Genomic DNA, 16510 nt, shown 5'->3' with positions numbered 1-16510 from the left:
TCTAGAGGAAAGTGCATTCCTGGAATTACCAGATGCAGAATACAAAAGTTTAATATATAGACCCTTCAAGACATCAGGAAGGCAATGAGGTAATATGCAGAACTAGCCAAGGAACACACAGATAAAGCAATTGAAGAAATGAGAAAGATTATTCAGGAACATAATGAAAAGTTTAATAAGCTGGAAAAATCCGTAGACAGACAGCAATCAGGAATTCATAAGATTAACAAAAAAAATTATAGAATAAGACAACTCAATAAAAAGTCAGAGGAGCCAAATTGAGCAAGTAGAAGCTAGAATTTCTGAACTCAAAGATAAATCACTTGGCACTAATATATTTGAAGAAAAATCAGAAAAAAGAAGTTAAAAAAATGAAGAAACCTTAAGAATCATGTGGGACTCTATCAAGACAAATAACCTACAAGTAATTGGAGTACCAGAACAGGGAGGGATAGCAGAAAATACAGAGAGAATTGTTGAAGATTTGTTGGCAGAAAACTTCCCTGATATTGTGAAAGATGAGAAGATATCTATCCAAGATGCTCATCGAACTCCACGTAAGGTACCTCTTAAAAGAAAGCCACCAAGACATATTATAATCAAGCTTGCCAAAACCAAAGATAAGGAGACAATTATAAGAGCAGCAAGGGATAAAAGAAAAGTCACCTACAAGGGAGAGCCAATAAGAATAAGCTTGGACTACTGGTAGAAACCATGCAGGCAAGAAGGCAATGGGATGACATATTTAAAAAATTGAAGGAAAAAAATTGCCTGCCAAGAATCATATATCCATCAAAACTGTGTCTTAAATATGAAAGCGAAATTAAGATATTTCCAGATAAACACAAGTTGAGGGAATTCATAAACACCAAACCAAAACTACAAGAAATACTAAAAGGAGTTCTTTGGTTAGAAAATCAATAATATCAGGTATCGATCCAAGTCTAGAACACTGGGCAGAGCAACCAGAAGTCAACCCAGACAGGAAAATCCAAAAAAAAACAAAGCAAGATTAAAAAAAAAAAAAGCCTAACACAGAGTAACGGCGATGTTATTATATAAAAGAAGACAACAGTATAATAATAAAGAGGGACTAAGAAATGTAATCATACACCTTCCATATGGAGAGGAAGATACAGCAATACAAACAAATAAAAGTTAGTTATAAATATAGAAAAATAAGTGTAAATAATAAGGTAACCACAAAGGAGACAAACTATCCTCCTCATGAAAATAAAATACAACGGAAAAATACAGACTCAGCAGAAACAAAATCAACAACAACAAATATGAGGAAAGGACAATATATAAAGAAAATCTACTCAGCACATATAATCAAGTGGGAAAAAGAAGCTGTCAACACACAAAAAGAGACGTCAAAATAATAGCACTCAATTCATACCTATCCATAATTACCCTGAATGTAAATGGACTAAATGCACCAATAAAGAGACAGAGAGTGGCAGAATAGATTAATAAACAGGGTCCATCTATATGCTGCCTACAAGAGACACACCATAGACTTAGAGACATAAACAAACTAAAACTCAAAGAATGGAAAAAAATATATCAAGCAAACAACAATCAAAAAAGAGCAGGAGTGCCAATAGTAATTTCTGACAAAACAGACTTTAAGGTTAAATCCATCAGAAAGGATAAGGAAGGACACTATATAATGATTAAAGGGACAATACACCAAGAAGATATAACCATATTAAATATTTATGCACCCAATGACAGGGCTGCAAGACACATAAAACAAACTCCATCAGCATTGAAAAGTGAGATAGACAGCTCCACAGTAATAGTAGGAGACTTCAACACACCACTTTCGGTGAAGGACAGGGCATCCAGAAAGAACCTCAATAAAGACACGCAAGATCTAAATGCCACAATCAACCAACTTGACCTCGTAGACATATACAGAACACTCCACCCAACAGCAACCAACTATACTTTCTTTTCTAGTGCCCATGGAACATTCTCTAGACTAGACCACATATTAGGTCATAAAGCAAGCCTTAGCAGAATCCAAAACATTGAAATATTACAAAGCATCTTCTCTGACCATAAGGCCATAAAAGAGGAAATAAATAACAGGAAAAGCAGGGAAAAGAAATCAAACACTATAGCCTGCTCAAAAAAGACTGGATTATAGAAGACAGTAAGGATGGAATAAAGAAATTCATAGAATCCAATGAGAATGAAAACACTTCCTATCAGAACCTTTGGGACACAGCAAAAGCACTGCCAAGAGGTCAATTTATATCAATAAATGCACCCATACAAAAAGAAGAAAGGGCCAAAATCAAAGAATTATCCCTACAACTTGAACAAATAGAAAGAGAGCAACAAAAGAAACCCACCGGCACCAGAAGAAAACAAATAATAAAAATTAGAGCTGAACTAAATGAAATAGAAAACAGAAAAAACAATTGAAAGAATTAACGAGACCAAAAGCTGGTTTTTGAATGAAAAACTCAACAAAATTGGTAAACTATTGGCCAAACTGACAAAAGAAAAGCAGCAGAGGAAGCAAATAACCCGAATAAGAAATGAGATGGGCGCTATTATAACAGACCCAACTGAAATTAAAAGAATCATATCAGATTACTATGAAAAACTATACTCAAACAAATTTGAAAACCTAGAAGAAATGGATGACTTCCTAGAAACACACTACCTGCCTAAACTAACACAAACAGAGGTAGAACAACTAAATAGACTCATAACAAAAGAAGAGATTGAAAAAGTAATCAAAAAACTCCCAACAAAAAAAAGCCCTGGTCTGGACAGCTTCACGGCAGAGCTCTACCAAACTTTCAGAGAAGAATTAACACCACTACTACTAAAGGTATTTCAGAGCATAGAAAAGGATGGAATACTACCCAATTCATTCTATGAAGCCACCATATCCCTGATACCAAAACCAGGTAAAGACACCACAACAAAAGAAAATTATAGACCTATACCCTTCATGAATGTAGATGCAAAAATCCTCAACAAAATTCTAGCCAATAGAATTCAACAACATATCAAACAAGTAATTCACCATGACCAAGTGGGGTTCATACCAGGTATGCAGGGATGGTTCACCTTAGAAAAACAATTAATGTAATCCACCACATAAATAAAACAAAAGACAAGAATCACATGATTTTATCAATTAATGCAGAAAAGGCATTTGACAAAGTTCAACACCCATTCATGATAAAAACTCTCAGGAAAATAGGAATAGAAGGAAAACTTCTCAATATAATAAAGGGCATTTATACAAAGCCAACAGCCAACATCACCCCAAATGGAGAGAGCCTGAAAACATTCCCACTGAGCTCGGGAACCAGACAAGGATGCCCTTTATCACCACTCTTATTCAATATTGTGCTGGAAGTCCTAGCCAGAGCAACTAGGCTAGATAAAGAAATAAAGGGCATCCAGATTGGCAAGGAGAAGTGAAAGTATCTCTATTTGCAGATGACGTGATCTTATACACAGAAAACCCTAAAGAATCCTCCAGAAAACTACTGAAACTAATAGAAGAGTTCAGCAGAGTATCGGGATACAAGATAAACATACAAAAATTAGTTGGATTCCTCTACACCAACAAAAAGAACATCGAAGAGGAAATCACCAAATCAATGCCATTTACAGTAGCCCCCAAGAAGATAAAATACTTAGGAATAAATCTTACCAGAGATGTAAAAGCCTTATACAAAGAAAACTACAGTACACTTCTGCAAGAAACCAAAAGAGACTTACATAAGTGGAAGAACATACCTTGCTCATGGATAGGAACACTTAACATTATAAAAATGTCTATTCTACCAAAAGCAATCTATACATTTAATGCAATTCCGATCCAAATCCCAAGGACATTCTTTAATGAAATGGAGAAACAAATCACCAATTTCATATGGAAGAGAAAGAGGCCCCGGATAAATAAGGCATTACTGAAAAAGAAGAACAAAGTAGGAGGCCTTACTTTACCTGATTTCAGAACCTATTATACTGCCACAGCAGTCAAAACAGCCTGGTACTGGTACTGGTACAACAACAGATACATGGACCAATGGAACAGAATCGAGAATCCAGACATAAATCCATCCACGTATGAACAGCTGATATTTGACAAAGGCCCCAAAACTGTTAAAGGGGAAAAAGACAGTCTTTTTAACAAATGGTGCTGCCATAACTAGATTACAAAAAAAAAAAAAAAAAAAAAAAAACTGGATATCCATTTGCAAAAACATGAAACAAGACCCATACCTCACTCCATATACAAAAACTAACTCAAAATGGATCAAAGACCTAAATATAAAATCTAAAACGATAAAGATCATGGAAGAGAAAATAGGGACAATGTTAGGAGCCCTAATGCATGGCATAAACAGTGTAGAAAACATTATAAAGAACGTAGAAGAAAAACTAGATAACTGGGAGCTCCTAAAAATCAAACACCTATGCTCATCCAAAAAAACAAGGACTTCATCAGAAGAGTTAAAACACTACCTACAGACTGCGAAAAAGTTTTTGGCTATGACATTTCTGATCAGCGCCGGATCTCTAAAATCTACGTAATACTGCAAAAACTCAACGGCAAAAAGACAAATAACCCAATTAAAAAATGGGGAAAAGATATGAATAGACACTTCACTAAAGAAGACATTCAGGTAGCTAACAGATATATGAGGAAATGTTCACAGTCATTAACCATTAGAGAAATGCAGATCAAAACTACAATGAGATTTCATCTCACTCCAACAAGGCTGGCATTAACCCAAAAAACACAAAATAATAAATGTTGGAGAGGCTGTGGAGAGATTGGAACACTTCTATACTGCTGGTGGGAATGTCAAATGGTACAACCACTTTGGAAATCAATTTGGCACTTCCTTAAAAAGCTAGAAATAGAACTACCATATGATCCAGCAATCCCACTCCTGGCAATATATCCTAAAGAAATAAGAGCCGTTACAGGAACAGATATATGCACACCCATGTTTATTGCAGCACTGTTTACAATAGCAAAAACATGGAAGCAACCAAGGTGCCCGTCAACACATGAATGGATAAATAAATTATGGTATATTCACACGATGGAATACTACACATCGATAAAGAACAGTGAGAAATCTGAGAAATGTTTCATAACTTGGAGGAACCTGGAAGGCATTGTGCTGAGTAAAATTAGTTGCAAAAGGACAAATATTGTATAAGACTTGAGAAATAGTTTAAACTGAGAAGAAAACATTCTTTTGTGGTTACAAGACGGGGGAGGAAGGGAGGGTGGGAGAGGGGTATTCACTAATTAGATAGTAGATAAGAACTACTTTAGGTGAAGAGAAAGACAGCACACAGTACAGGGGAGGTCAGCACAATTGGACTAAACCAAAAGCAAAGAAGTTTCCTGAATAAGCCGAATGCTTCGAAGGCCAGTGTAGCAGGGGCAGGGGTCTGGGGACCATGGTTTCAGGGGACATCTAAGTCAATTGGCATAATAAAATCTATTAACAAAACATTCTGCATTCCACTTTGAAGAGTGGCATTTGGGGTCTAAACGCTAGCAAGCAGCCATCTAAGATGCATCAATTGGTCTCAACCCACCTGGATCAAAGGAGAATGAAGAACACCAAGGACACAAGGTGACTACAAGCCCAAGAGACAGAAAGGGCCACATGAACCGGCGACTACATCATCCTGAGACCAGAAGAACTAGATGGTGCCCGGCTACAACTGATGACTGCCCTGACAGGGAACACAACAGAGAACCCCTGAGGGAGCAGGAGAGCAGTGGGATGCCGACCCCAAATTCTCATAAGACCAGACTTAATGATCTGACTGAGACTGGAGGGACCCCAGTGGTCATGGCCCCCAGAACTTCTGTTGGCCCAGGACAGGAACCATTCCTGAAGCCAACTCTTCAGACATGGATTGGACTGGACAATGGGTTGGAGAGGGATGCTGGTGAGGAGTGGGCTTCTTGGATCAGATGGACACGTGAGACTATGTTGGCGTCTCCTGCCTGGAGGGCAGACGAGAGGGTGGAGGGGGTTAGAAGCTGGCGAAATGGACATGAAAAGAGACAGTGGAGGGAGAGAGAAGGCTGTCTCATTAGGGGGAGAGTAATTGGGAGTGTGTAGCAAGGTGTATATGGGTTTTTGTGTGAGAGAATGACTTGATTTGTAAACTTTCACTTAAAGCACAATAAAAATTATTTTTCAAAAATGTCGTTGGAATTTGGATCAGAATTGCATTGTATCTATAGATGGCTTTTGGAAGAATAGACATTTTTACAATGTTAAGTCTTCCTATCCATGAGCAAGGTATGTTTTTCCACTTCTGTAGGTCTCTTCTGGTTTCTTCCAGTAGTGTCTTGTAGTTTTCTTTGTATAGGTCTTTTATGTCTCTGGTAAGATTTATTCCTAAGCATTCTATCTTCTTGGGGGCTACTGTAAATGGTATTGGTTTGGTGATTTCCTCTTTGATGTTCTTTTTGTTGCTGTAGAGGAATCCAACTAACTTTTGTGTGTTTATCTTGTATCCTGATACTTTGCTGAACTCTTCTATTGGTTTCAGCAGTTTTCTGGAGGATTCTTTAGGGTTTTCTGTGTATAAGATCATGCCATCTGCAAATGGAGATATTTTTACTTCTTCCTTACCAAATTGGATGCCCTTTATTTCCTTATCTAGCCTAATTGCTCTGGCTAGGACCTCCAGCACAATGTTGAATAAGAGTGGTGATAAAGGGCATCCTTGTCTAATTCCCAGTCTCAGGGTGAATGCTTTCAGAATCTCTCCAGTTAGGATGATGTTGGCTGTCGGCTTTGTATAAATGTCCTTTATTATTTTGAGGAATTTTCCTTCTATTCCTGTTTTGCTGAGAGTTTTTATCATGAGTGAGTGTTGGACTTTGTCAAATGCCTTTTCTGCATCAATTGATAAAATCATGTGATTCTTGTCTTCTGTTTTATTTATGTGGTGGGTTACATTAATTATTTTTCTAATGTAGAACCACCGCTGCATGCCTGGTATGAATCTCACTTGGTCATGGTGAATTATTATTATTATTTTTTTGATATGTTGTTGAATTCTATTGGTTGAGGATTTTTGCATCTACGTTTATTAGGGACATAAGTCTATAATTTTCTTTTTTTGTGGCGTCTTTACCTGGTTTTGGTATCGGGTATATGCTGGCTTCATAGCATGAGTTTGGGAGTATTCTGTCCTTTTCTATGCTCTAAGTACCTTTAGTACTAGTGGTGTTACCTCTTCTCTGACACTCTGATAGAACTCTGCAGTGAAGCCGTCAGGGCCAGGGATTTTTTTTGTTGGAAGTTTTTTGATTACCTTTTCAATCTCTTCTTTTGTTATGTGTCTATTTTGTTGTTCTACCTCTGTTTGTATTAGTTTAGGTAGGTAGTGTGTTTCTAGGAATTCATCTGTTTCTTCTAGGTTTTCAAATGTGGTAGAGTACAATTTTTCATAGTAATCTGATATGATTCTTTTAACGTCAGATGGGTCTGTTGTGGTATCTCCCTTCTCATCTCTTATTCAGGTTATTTGTTTCCTTTCCTGTTTTTCTTTTGTCAGTCTGGCCAATGGTTTATCAATTTTGTTAATTTTTTCGAAGACAAAGCTTTTGGTCTTTTTAACTCTTTCAATTGTTTTTCTCTTCTCAAATTCATTTAATTCTACTCTAATTTTTATTATTAGTTTTCTTCTGGTGCTTGAGGGGTTTTTTTGTTGTTGATGATGCTCTCTTTCTGTTTATTAAAGTTGCAGGGACAGTTATTTGATTTTGGTCCTTTTTTCTTTTTGTATGGGTGCATTTATTGATATAAATTGACCTCTGAGCACTGCATTCTCTGAATAACACAAAATTTAAGTAATAAGGTAGATTGTTACACTGACAGGAGCTCAAATATATTCTGGGATTAAAAATCCAGTGACTATAAACATGAATGTGTTCGATAAAATCTTCAGGTGACTCACAACATAGATCTAGGGAGATGGAGACATTAAGCACAATGATATCTGCATTGAATAAGGTTGTTTTCATGATGTGAAAGAGGAAAAAATAACATTTGTATACTAATTTATTAGGTTAATATTTTAAATAATACAATATTCAACACATGGATATGTGAATAAAAACAAAACAAAAACAAACCAAACCCATTACCACTGAGTGGATACCAACTCATAGCAACCATATATGACGGAGTAGAAGTGCCCCATGGAGTTGCCAAGGAGTGACTGGTGGATTCAAACTGCTGACGTTTTTGGTTAACAGCCATAGCTCCTAACCACTACACCACCATCTAAATTTAACCTAGTGGAGGAAAGTGAGGCATTTCCCTCTTCTCTTCAGGAATTACAAAAAAAACAACCAGGAGAACTAGAAGCATAAAGTAAACTCCAATCACCAAAATTAAAATTAAAAGACCTTAAAATCTCTGAACCAAAAACAGAAGAAGGACTCACAGAAATAGAAAAGTATAATCAAAAGGGTCAGGAATACTGAGAGGGATGCTTACAGCTGCAGATCCAAGAAAAGGCCAGTGAAGAACACTCTCAAAAACCGACAAAACAAAACCAAACAACATTGTAAGCACAAAGCAAAACCAAACAAAGCCTCGCATTGAGGTTTTTCTACATACCAGGCACTGTTGACTCATTTAACTCATGCAAAGTCAATGCCAATGGCACTTCCTCAGGTCTAAACCCAAGAATCCCTTGTTTGCAACAACGGGAACAGGGTGTGTGGGCTGGGGGCAAGACCCCATTTGTCGTGAAGCCTCCAGATGCTATGAAGCCAAGGCTGAATAACGAATCAGAGGTAAGCCTCATTTGTAGCACAATTTCTTGGTAAGAAAAAGAAAACACAGAGACTGAATTGTAAACCACCCTCCAGTGATCTTGATTGACTGGCTAGAATTAAAGATTAAAAGGATTATTCACACAGTCCTGGAATATGGCCCCAATATCTCCCCTCAGGGGCCAGGTGGCACAGAAGTTATGCCCTTGGCTGCTAAACCACTAGCCGCTCCATGGGAGAAAGATGTGACAGTCTGCTTCCATAAAGATTTACAGCCTTGGAAACCCTCTGGGCAGCTCTATTCAGTCCTAAGGAGTCACTATGAGTCAGAATTCAACTCAGAATACGTTCTGCAACGTATGGCTATGCCAGGAGGACTTTACCTCAATCAAAGATGATTACTATCCAGTAAGGAAAAATCTCAGGGCCCACAAAAGATACTACATGGTAAAAAATCAAAGGAACAGAAAAAACAAAAGGCAGAAAAAGGACACTCACCAGAAAATAAGTCACTGTGAAATATTAACAAACAGCTCAATGAAATAATTACCTCTAGATCAAAGGAGAACGAAGGGACCATAGACTAAAACAATAAAATATAAAACATTAGATTGCAGAGTTCAGAAAAAAAGCAGAGAAAATAAGTAAATAAAGGAAGCCATATCAGAAACAAAGGCCAAACTAAAAGCAGCACAAAGGGATTAGACATTGCTGAATGCCCAATGATGGACATACAGAAGAAGGCTGAGAGAAGCCAGCAATATGACATGAGGATCGGAGAGTGTGAAAAGAGCTGCAAGCAAAAATATAACTATGAAAGACAAAACAGTTTCCAAGCATAATTGGAAACCATAAGGAAAGAGAATATACATGAGAGACTGGAGATTGTATACACAGAGAGAGAACCCACACTGCAGAAAGGCATAAAGAAGGAAAGCTGCTAGAAGGATATACAAGGAACCGGTAACAGTGCTTTCCTACAAATAGGGGAACTGAGTGGCTGGGGAATAGTCTTAATTTAAGCACATACTTTGTTTCATAAATGTGTGTTACATATTCAATTTTAAATATGTGAATAAATGCGTAAATAAAAAAATATTCAATATTATAAGTAGACATTCAACTATGTCTACACCGGGAAAAAGGTAAATACATAAGAGAAATTTCCTTAGCTTCTAGATTTAACTACTAGTTTATAGAAAATACAGAGAGGGTGGTGGGTATATAGGAGTTCATTTTGTTGTTCTACTTTTTCAGCTGAATAAATAATTAAAAGAAAAAAATTTTAACTTAATATTGGCTTTTATTGAGAACACAGTGATCCTTCTGTTGGGGCATATGCAATGGATTACATCTGATCTCTAATGTCCCAAATGGCAGGAAAGATTAGGTCGGGGAGAAGAGATCACTCAGTATCACTCGGTGCATTGTGATACACGACCATAAAATGTCCAACCTTTGCTGGAGACAGTGACTAACTCCTGACTACAGTGAATTGGGAATAGTCTTATTGTATTGTGATCAAGTCAAAGCTGGAAGGCAGGAGAATTTTTCCCTGACTAAAGGAAACTAAAACAGCAACCCTCACATTTCATAACTTTTCTAATAACCTGGGTGTGATCTCACTCTTTGTAAAGCTCAGCCCTTCCCACCTTGCAAGCTCACCTTCCAGGGCTGAGCCCAGCCCATTCTCACCATATATAAAGTGCGCTGGGAAGCCCTGCTCAGAGTTTCCCTCCTGTCAGCTCCACACCACAGCTTCTCACACTTTCCTCACCTTCTCATCTTTAGAGAACCATGTCTAGCAAATCCACCATCATCCGCCGTGGCTTCAGCACCAGCTCGGCCAGAGTCCCTGGAGTAAACCGCTCAGGCTTCAGCAGCGTCTCAGTGTCCCGCTCCAGGGGCGGTGGTGTCCTCGGTGGGGCCTGTGGAGGAGCTGGCTTTGGCAGCAGGAGCCTCTATGGCCTGGGGGGCTCCAAGAGGATCTCCATTGGAGGGGGCAGCTACATCACAGGGGGTGGATGTGGCAGCAGAGTCGGAGGTGGCTATGGCTTTGGAGGAGGAGCCGGGAGCGGATTTGGTTTTGGCGGTGGAGCTGGTGGTGGCTTTGGGCTTGGTGGTGGAGCTGGCTTTGGTGGTGGCTATGGGGGCTTCCCTGTCTGCCCACCTGGAGGCATCCAAGAGGTCACTGTCAACCAGAATCTCCTCACTCCTCTGAACCTGCAAATTGACCCCACCATCCAGCGAGTGAGGACTGAGGAACGGGAACAGATCAAGACCCTCAACAACAAGTTTGCTTCCTTCATCGACAAGGTGAGCCATGACAATGTTTTTCTCTCCATCAGGTATTTCAGAGTCTTCTAACTGAGAAACAATGAGTTTGCTGCCAGTGGGGAGACTTAGGAGGAGAGAGGAGGGGCCCTGATTAGCATTCCACAAGGATGCCACACTGGCTCCATGTTGGCAACAGGCAGAGGTGATGCAAATAATTTTGAAATAATTAATCTCTTCAGTGGCCCTCATTCCTGCCTAGCAAGAGTTATCAGCTTCTGACGATCCTGAAATATAGAAAAGAAATAGAAGAATGTAATGTGTTCCCTTTCACTTGTGAAGTTTCTAAGCAATTACAAAGGAAAGTCCAGTCATAAAGAGCCCTGAGCTCTGGAAAGGAGGGGGGAAATATGAGTTTATGTTAATAGTGGAGGAAGAATTTGGAAAAGGAGAGCTAAAAACTCTGCACAACTTGATGACAGTAATCAATGTCACTGAATGGTACACATAGAAATCATTGAATTGGTGTACCTTTTTTGCATATATTTTCTTCAAAAATTAAAATAAGTTATTTAAAAAATAATAAGGAAAGAATATTTTGCCCAGGTGCAGAAGCATTTATAGAATTTATAGAAATAAGAGCTTATTCTAGAAAAAGAGGATGACCATCACTCAAGAATGTTTAAGAGGATACTCATGCACTGAATGGGAACTTGGATTCCAATCTAGCAATTAGGGAACAGTTAACATCCCTTCTAATTGCTCCCCAAATGAAACTCTTTGCCATCAAGTTGATTCTGGCTCACAGTGACTCAATAGGACAGAGTAGAAATACCCCCATACAGTTTGAAGGCTGTGATCTTTAGGGAAGCAGACTGCCACATTTTTCTCCCACACACAGGTTCATGAGTTCAAACCCTGAACCTTTTGGTTCGATTGTGCTTAACCAATGAGCAACCAGGGCTACTACTAAAAAAAAAAAGTTTTGTAGAATAAATCCTGTAAATGCTATTTTGTTAACAAAATTTATGTTTCTTCTGCTCAAGAGGACAGACAGTGTTGAAAATCACTGATAGGCTCCGTAACTACGGGCTGAAAAAAGCTCAAAAACCCTTGGGGGAGTTCCATGGAGGGTCTGCGAGGTGTGAAGGAAAAACATTTGGGAAGCAGAATTCTCAGCTTGAGCCCTGAGCTGCTCCTCCAAGGCCAGAACCATGGAGACCTCCCAGACCTGCTTGGAGACCTGAGAACACAGGCACTTCTTTCTTTCCTTTGCCTACGCATGACCACTTGTTCCCTTCCCCTCCAGGTACGGTTCCTGGAGCAGCAGAACAAGGTCCTAGACACCAAGTGGACCCTCCTCCAGGAGCAGGGCACCAAGACCGTGAGGCAGAACCTGGAACCCTTGTTCGAGCAGTACATCAACAACCTCCGCACGCAGTTGGACAGCATCCTTGGGGAGAGAAGCCGCCTGGACTCTGAGCTCAGAGGCATGCAGGACCTGGTAGAGGACTACAAGAAGAAGTGAGTTAAAGAGAATTTGTAGGGCTAGTCCTTGAGGATGGCCCTTTAAGAAATAGATATCACCAGATATAAAATGGGCTTTACAATTCTTTAGCAAAACCAGTCCCATAGAAATAAAACCCACGGATTACTATCTACAGCCAAATTAGAAACACAACAGGGAAGTAGGGGTAGAAGAGGAAGGGTAATAAAGGAAAGAAATTGAATCATAAAAATCATCCTTTATGCTCTCTGTGGAAAGAAAGCTAAATTTGTAACTATTAATCTTTATGGACAGCATCAGATCTCAGGCTGCCTTTCTATATCATCTTACCCACTGGCTAAATTCTATTCTACCTTTTTCTTCTTCTAGATATGAAGATGAAATCCACAAGCGCACAGCAGCAGAGAATGAATTTGTGACTCTGAAGAAGGTTGGTTGATTCAGATCATGGATTCAGGTTTCTTTATAGGAGCAGAATTGGTAGACAGCCTAAAAATTGAACAGGCTGGGGATGAGGGCTCAGCTGATTTAAGTTGTTGGTCTTTCCCCAGGATGTGGATGCTGCCTACATGAATAAGGTTGAACTGCAAGCCAAGGTCGATAGTCTTACAGATGAGATCAATTTCCTGAAAGTCTTCTACGACGCAGTAAGTATCTCTATCCCCATGTTATGTAGTCTAGTGGGGTTCAGTAATGGGTGGAAGATTCTTGGGCTGGGATCCCCTGTGAATGTCTCTGGAAAAGGTGATCTTACAATCTTCTGTCCTGCAGGAACTGTCTCAGATGCAAACCCACATCTCAGACACATCTGTGGTCCTGTCCATGGACAACAACCGCAACCTGGACCTAGACAGCATTATTGCTGAAGTCAAAGCCCAATATGAGGAGATAGCTCAGAGGAGCCGGGCTGAGGCTGAGTCCTGGTACCAGACCAAGGTGAGCAGTGAGTTGGCAGCTGTGAGGAAACCTGTGCCCCTCTCGCTGATGGTCCAGTTAGCTGAACCAGCAAGAAAGTGGTCTTTATTTGAGAAATGTATTTCAGAGAAGCTGGGGTCATCTCACAGGATATATATCCTTTCATGGTTAAAGTGGACATTTACAGTATTTATGCCCAAATATATTAAGTAAAAGAATGCAACTGCAAGAGGAAACTACCTTAGATAAGCAGCTAGTGATCTTTCATTTTATCTTATTCCTGAATCCTGGGTCTCAGAAACATTATACAGAATATCACCTTCCCAGAAGAGAAGAAGATCAACAGTAGTCCAATAATAAGAATGCTGTGTGATTCAGTTGTACAGTAGCTAAAAACCTTGAAACATCAACTTTTCCCACATTCCCTAGATGAGAAACCATTAGGTTCAAGTTTTTTGAATGCCTGGTCAAGAACTGAAAGCCACTGTCGGCATGTGAAAACCCATACCCAGTGTCTCTCTCTCTCTGGGCCACAGTATGAAGAACTGCAGATCACCGCAGGCAGACATGGTGACGACCTGCGCACCACCAAGCAGGAGATTTCTGAGATCAACCGTGTGATCCAGAGGCTGAGGTCCGAGATCGATCATGTCAAGAAGCAGGTACAATAGTGGGGGAATAGAGGGGAATAAAGAGGGCGATGGTGAATGAAAGCAACATTCCCTTGTTAGTCAATCAGGCAGTCATCAACCATCATCTGTGCAGATTTCTGGGTTCTGAAGGAACAGCAGGGAAGGGAAGATGATCCAAACCAAGAGTGCGATATGAACATGAGGAGGGAAACATTCCCAAGTGTTCAGATCTGAAAAAAATTTAGGCTAGAGGCATTATAAAGGATGTACACAAGAAGAATGACTGACTGACTTGGAAATTGCAAAGGAACATATTGGGAAGGAAAAATGCAGAAAGCTTGAGGAATCTAGTGGCAAATCTGTTCAAGTTAAAGGTGAACAAGGAGAGAGGAACAAAGGCAGAGCGTGAAGAGCAGTGTTGCCCAAGTGTGTTGGAGACTGAGGTGAGAGAAAGACGAGATCTTTAGAGTGTGAAGTGAAAACCCACCACTTTCACTGAGGATGTTTTTAATTTCATGTAGGTTAGTGTGTCATCCTCATCAGATCATCAATAATGGTCCTGGTTTGGCTTTGGAGACAATACAACAAAACGAAGTGAGACCCTTCATTCCAATGTCCGCTGTACTGTCTTCCATCAGTCACCACCCACACCCTCATTCAGGGTGGTTAACACAAAGCAGCATGGGTCTTTGTCAAGCGAGTCCCAGACATGAAAAGTTTTAAAGTACTGAGACTTGGTAGGAAGAGTCAAAACTCCTTCTTCATCAATTCTGTGTTGTACGATTCTACATCACTGAGAAAGGAGAACCAGGAATAGACACAACAGAAAAATCAGATTACAAATTCATTCTTTTTCTTTTCCCCATCAAGTGTGCCAACCTCCAGGCCGCCATTGCTGATGCTGAACAGCGTGGGGAGATGGCCCTCAAGGATGCCAAGAACAAGCTGGCAGATCTGGAGGATGCCTTGCAGAAGGCCAAGCAGGACATGGCCCGGCTGCTGAAGGAGTACCAGGAGCTGATGAATGTCAAGCTTGCCCTGGACGTGGAGATCGCCACCTACAGGAAGCTGTTGGAAGGCGAGGAGTGCAGGTGGGTAACACATACAACTTTCTCAAACTTCTGAGTGCTGTCTCCAAGACACCCAGGCCATGAGCAGAGCTTTTGGCCACTATAGTAATGACCATAATTGCTGTCCTCAGAAAAAAACCAAAAGGACCATTTCCTCTGGTCTATTCCTCAGATTGAGGTTTCCCACACAAATTCAGCTAATGGTTCTCTGGGATCTCATCTTCCCTGTGTTTCTTGTCCTCCTAGGCTGAGTGGGGAAGGCGTTGGACCAGTCAACATCTGTAAGTACTTTTGTGAGCCTTCCTCCCTTGCCTTTGCTCTTTTCCCTTGATTCAGGCTGGCAGGAAGAGTTTCAACATGCTTCATTTTTTCCCTGTTTCTTTCCCTTCAAAGCTGTGTCTCAGTCAACCATCTCCAGTGGCTATGGCAGCTCCGGTGGTGTTGGCAGTGGCTTAGGCCTGGGCGGAGGCAGTGGCTACTCCTACAGCAGTGGCTTCAGTTCTGGGAGTGGCAGAGGCATTGGAGGTGGCCTCAGCTCTGTTGGGGGCAGCAGTTCCACCATCAAATATACCACCACCTCGTCTAGGAAGAGCTACAAGCACTGAAGTTCTACCACCAGCTTCCGGTTCTCCAATGCTTCAGGCCCGTTGCCAGCGGCACAGTCTCCACCTCAGGCTGCTTCTTCTCTCCAGACCTCTTGTGTTCTTTGCTGTCAGATTAGAGCTGATGTTGCCTAGTATCCTCATTTCCTCTGTCTGCCTATACCTGCTCCACCTGAGCTTCCTTTTCTCACCAATACAATGTCAACCTCTGAGTTTACATCATAATTTAATCACACGCGATGCTTCACTTTCTTACTAAATTATCCATCTCCTGCCACCAATGTCCTGCATCCGAGACTAAACATTTCAAGAGGATACTCTCTGCCACTGTTAATTATAGAAACTCAGTCTAGATTATACTCCAGAACAGGACAATTTCCCTTTGATTTCCAGTGGCCCAGAGTTCCCCATCTTACAAGTGTTGTGATCCTCACTTGCAGTGGCCGTGAAGGCGCAGGTGACAAGTCCTATGATGTACAGAGTCTGTATCTCTGTGATGTTTTCTCTGCTCTTTGAACTCTTGTCATTGCCAAATAAAGCAGACTTATTATATATCGCATTGTTTCAGTTTCTTTGCCTTGGTACCAATGGTTCTTAAGATTTTTCCCCTCACAAAATCTTTCTCATTTTTGAGAGATACCCCAAGTGCCTGTGTCCCTCACTCTCTCCTTACAAAAGTTTAACAAACAGCA

At 40.3% G+C, this 16510-nt stretch overlaps 1 protein-coding gene across 1 annotated transcript; it reads left to right on the top strand.

Annotated features, from left to right (window-relative positions):
* The first annotated feature begins 10615 nt into the window (after positions 1-10615).
* LOC126074729 (keratin, type II cytoskeletal 6A-like) lies at positions 10616-15821 on the top strand. The gene is made up of 9 exons (XM_049881552.1): positions 10616-11134; positions 12402-12616; positions 12969-13029; positions 13151-13246; positions 13371-13535; positions 14051-14176; positions 15017-15237; positions 15463-15497; positions 15610-15821. Exons 1-9 carry the CDS (start codon positions 10616-10618, stop codon positions 15819-15821), a joined length of 1650 nt encoding a protein of 549 aa, XP_049737509.1.
* Positions 15822-16510: the final 689 nt, after the last annotated feature.

The sequence above is a fragment of the Elephas maximus genome, chromosome 4 (genome assembly GCF_024166365.1).
Source record: "Elephas maximus indicus isolate mEleMax1 chromosome 4, mEleMax1 primary haplotype, whole genome shotgun sequence".
Classification (NCBI taxonomy): domain Eukaryota; kingdom Metazoa; phylum Chordata; class Mammalia; order Proboscidea; family Elephantidae; genus Elephas; species Elephas maximus.
The sequence above is the reverse complement of the archived record's forward strand: the minus strand, read 5'-3'. Positions and strand labels throughout refer to the sequence as shown.

Excerpts from the sequence above, each read along its gene's own strand:
- LOC126074729 (XM_049881552.1), top strand. The coding sequence starts at position 10,616 with ATGTCTAGCAAATCCACCATCATCCGCCGTGGCTTCAGCACCAGCTCG. Across the intron at positions 12,617-12,968 it reads GTAGAGGACTACAAGAAGAA|ATATGAAGATGAAATCCACA; the intron begins GTGAGTTAAAGA and ends TTCTTCTTCTAG. Across the intron at positions 13,247-13,370 it reads TGAAAGTCTTCTACGACGCA|GAACTGTCTCAGATGCAAAC; the intron begins GTAAGTATCTCT and ends TCTGTCCTGCAG.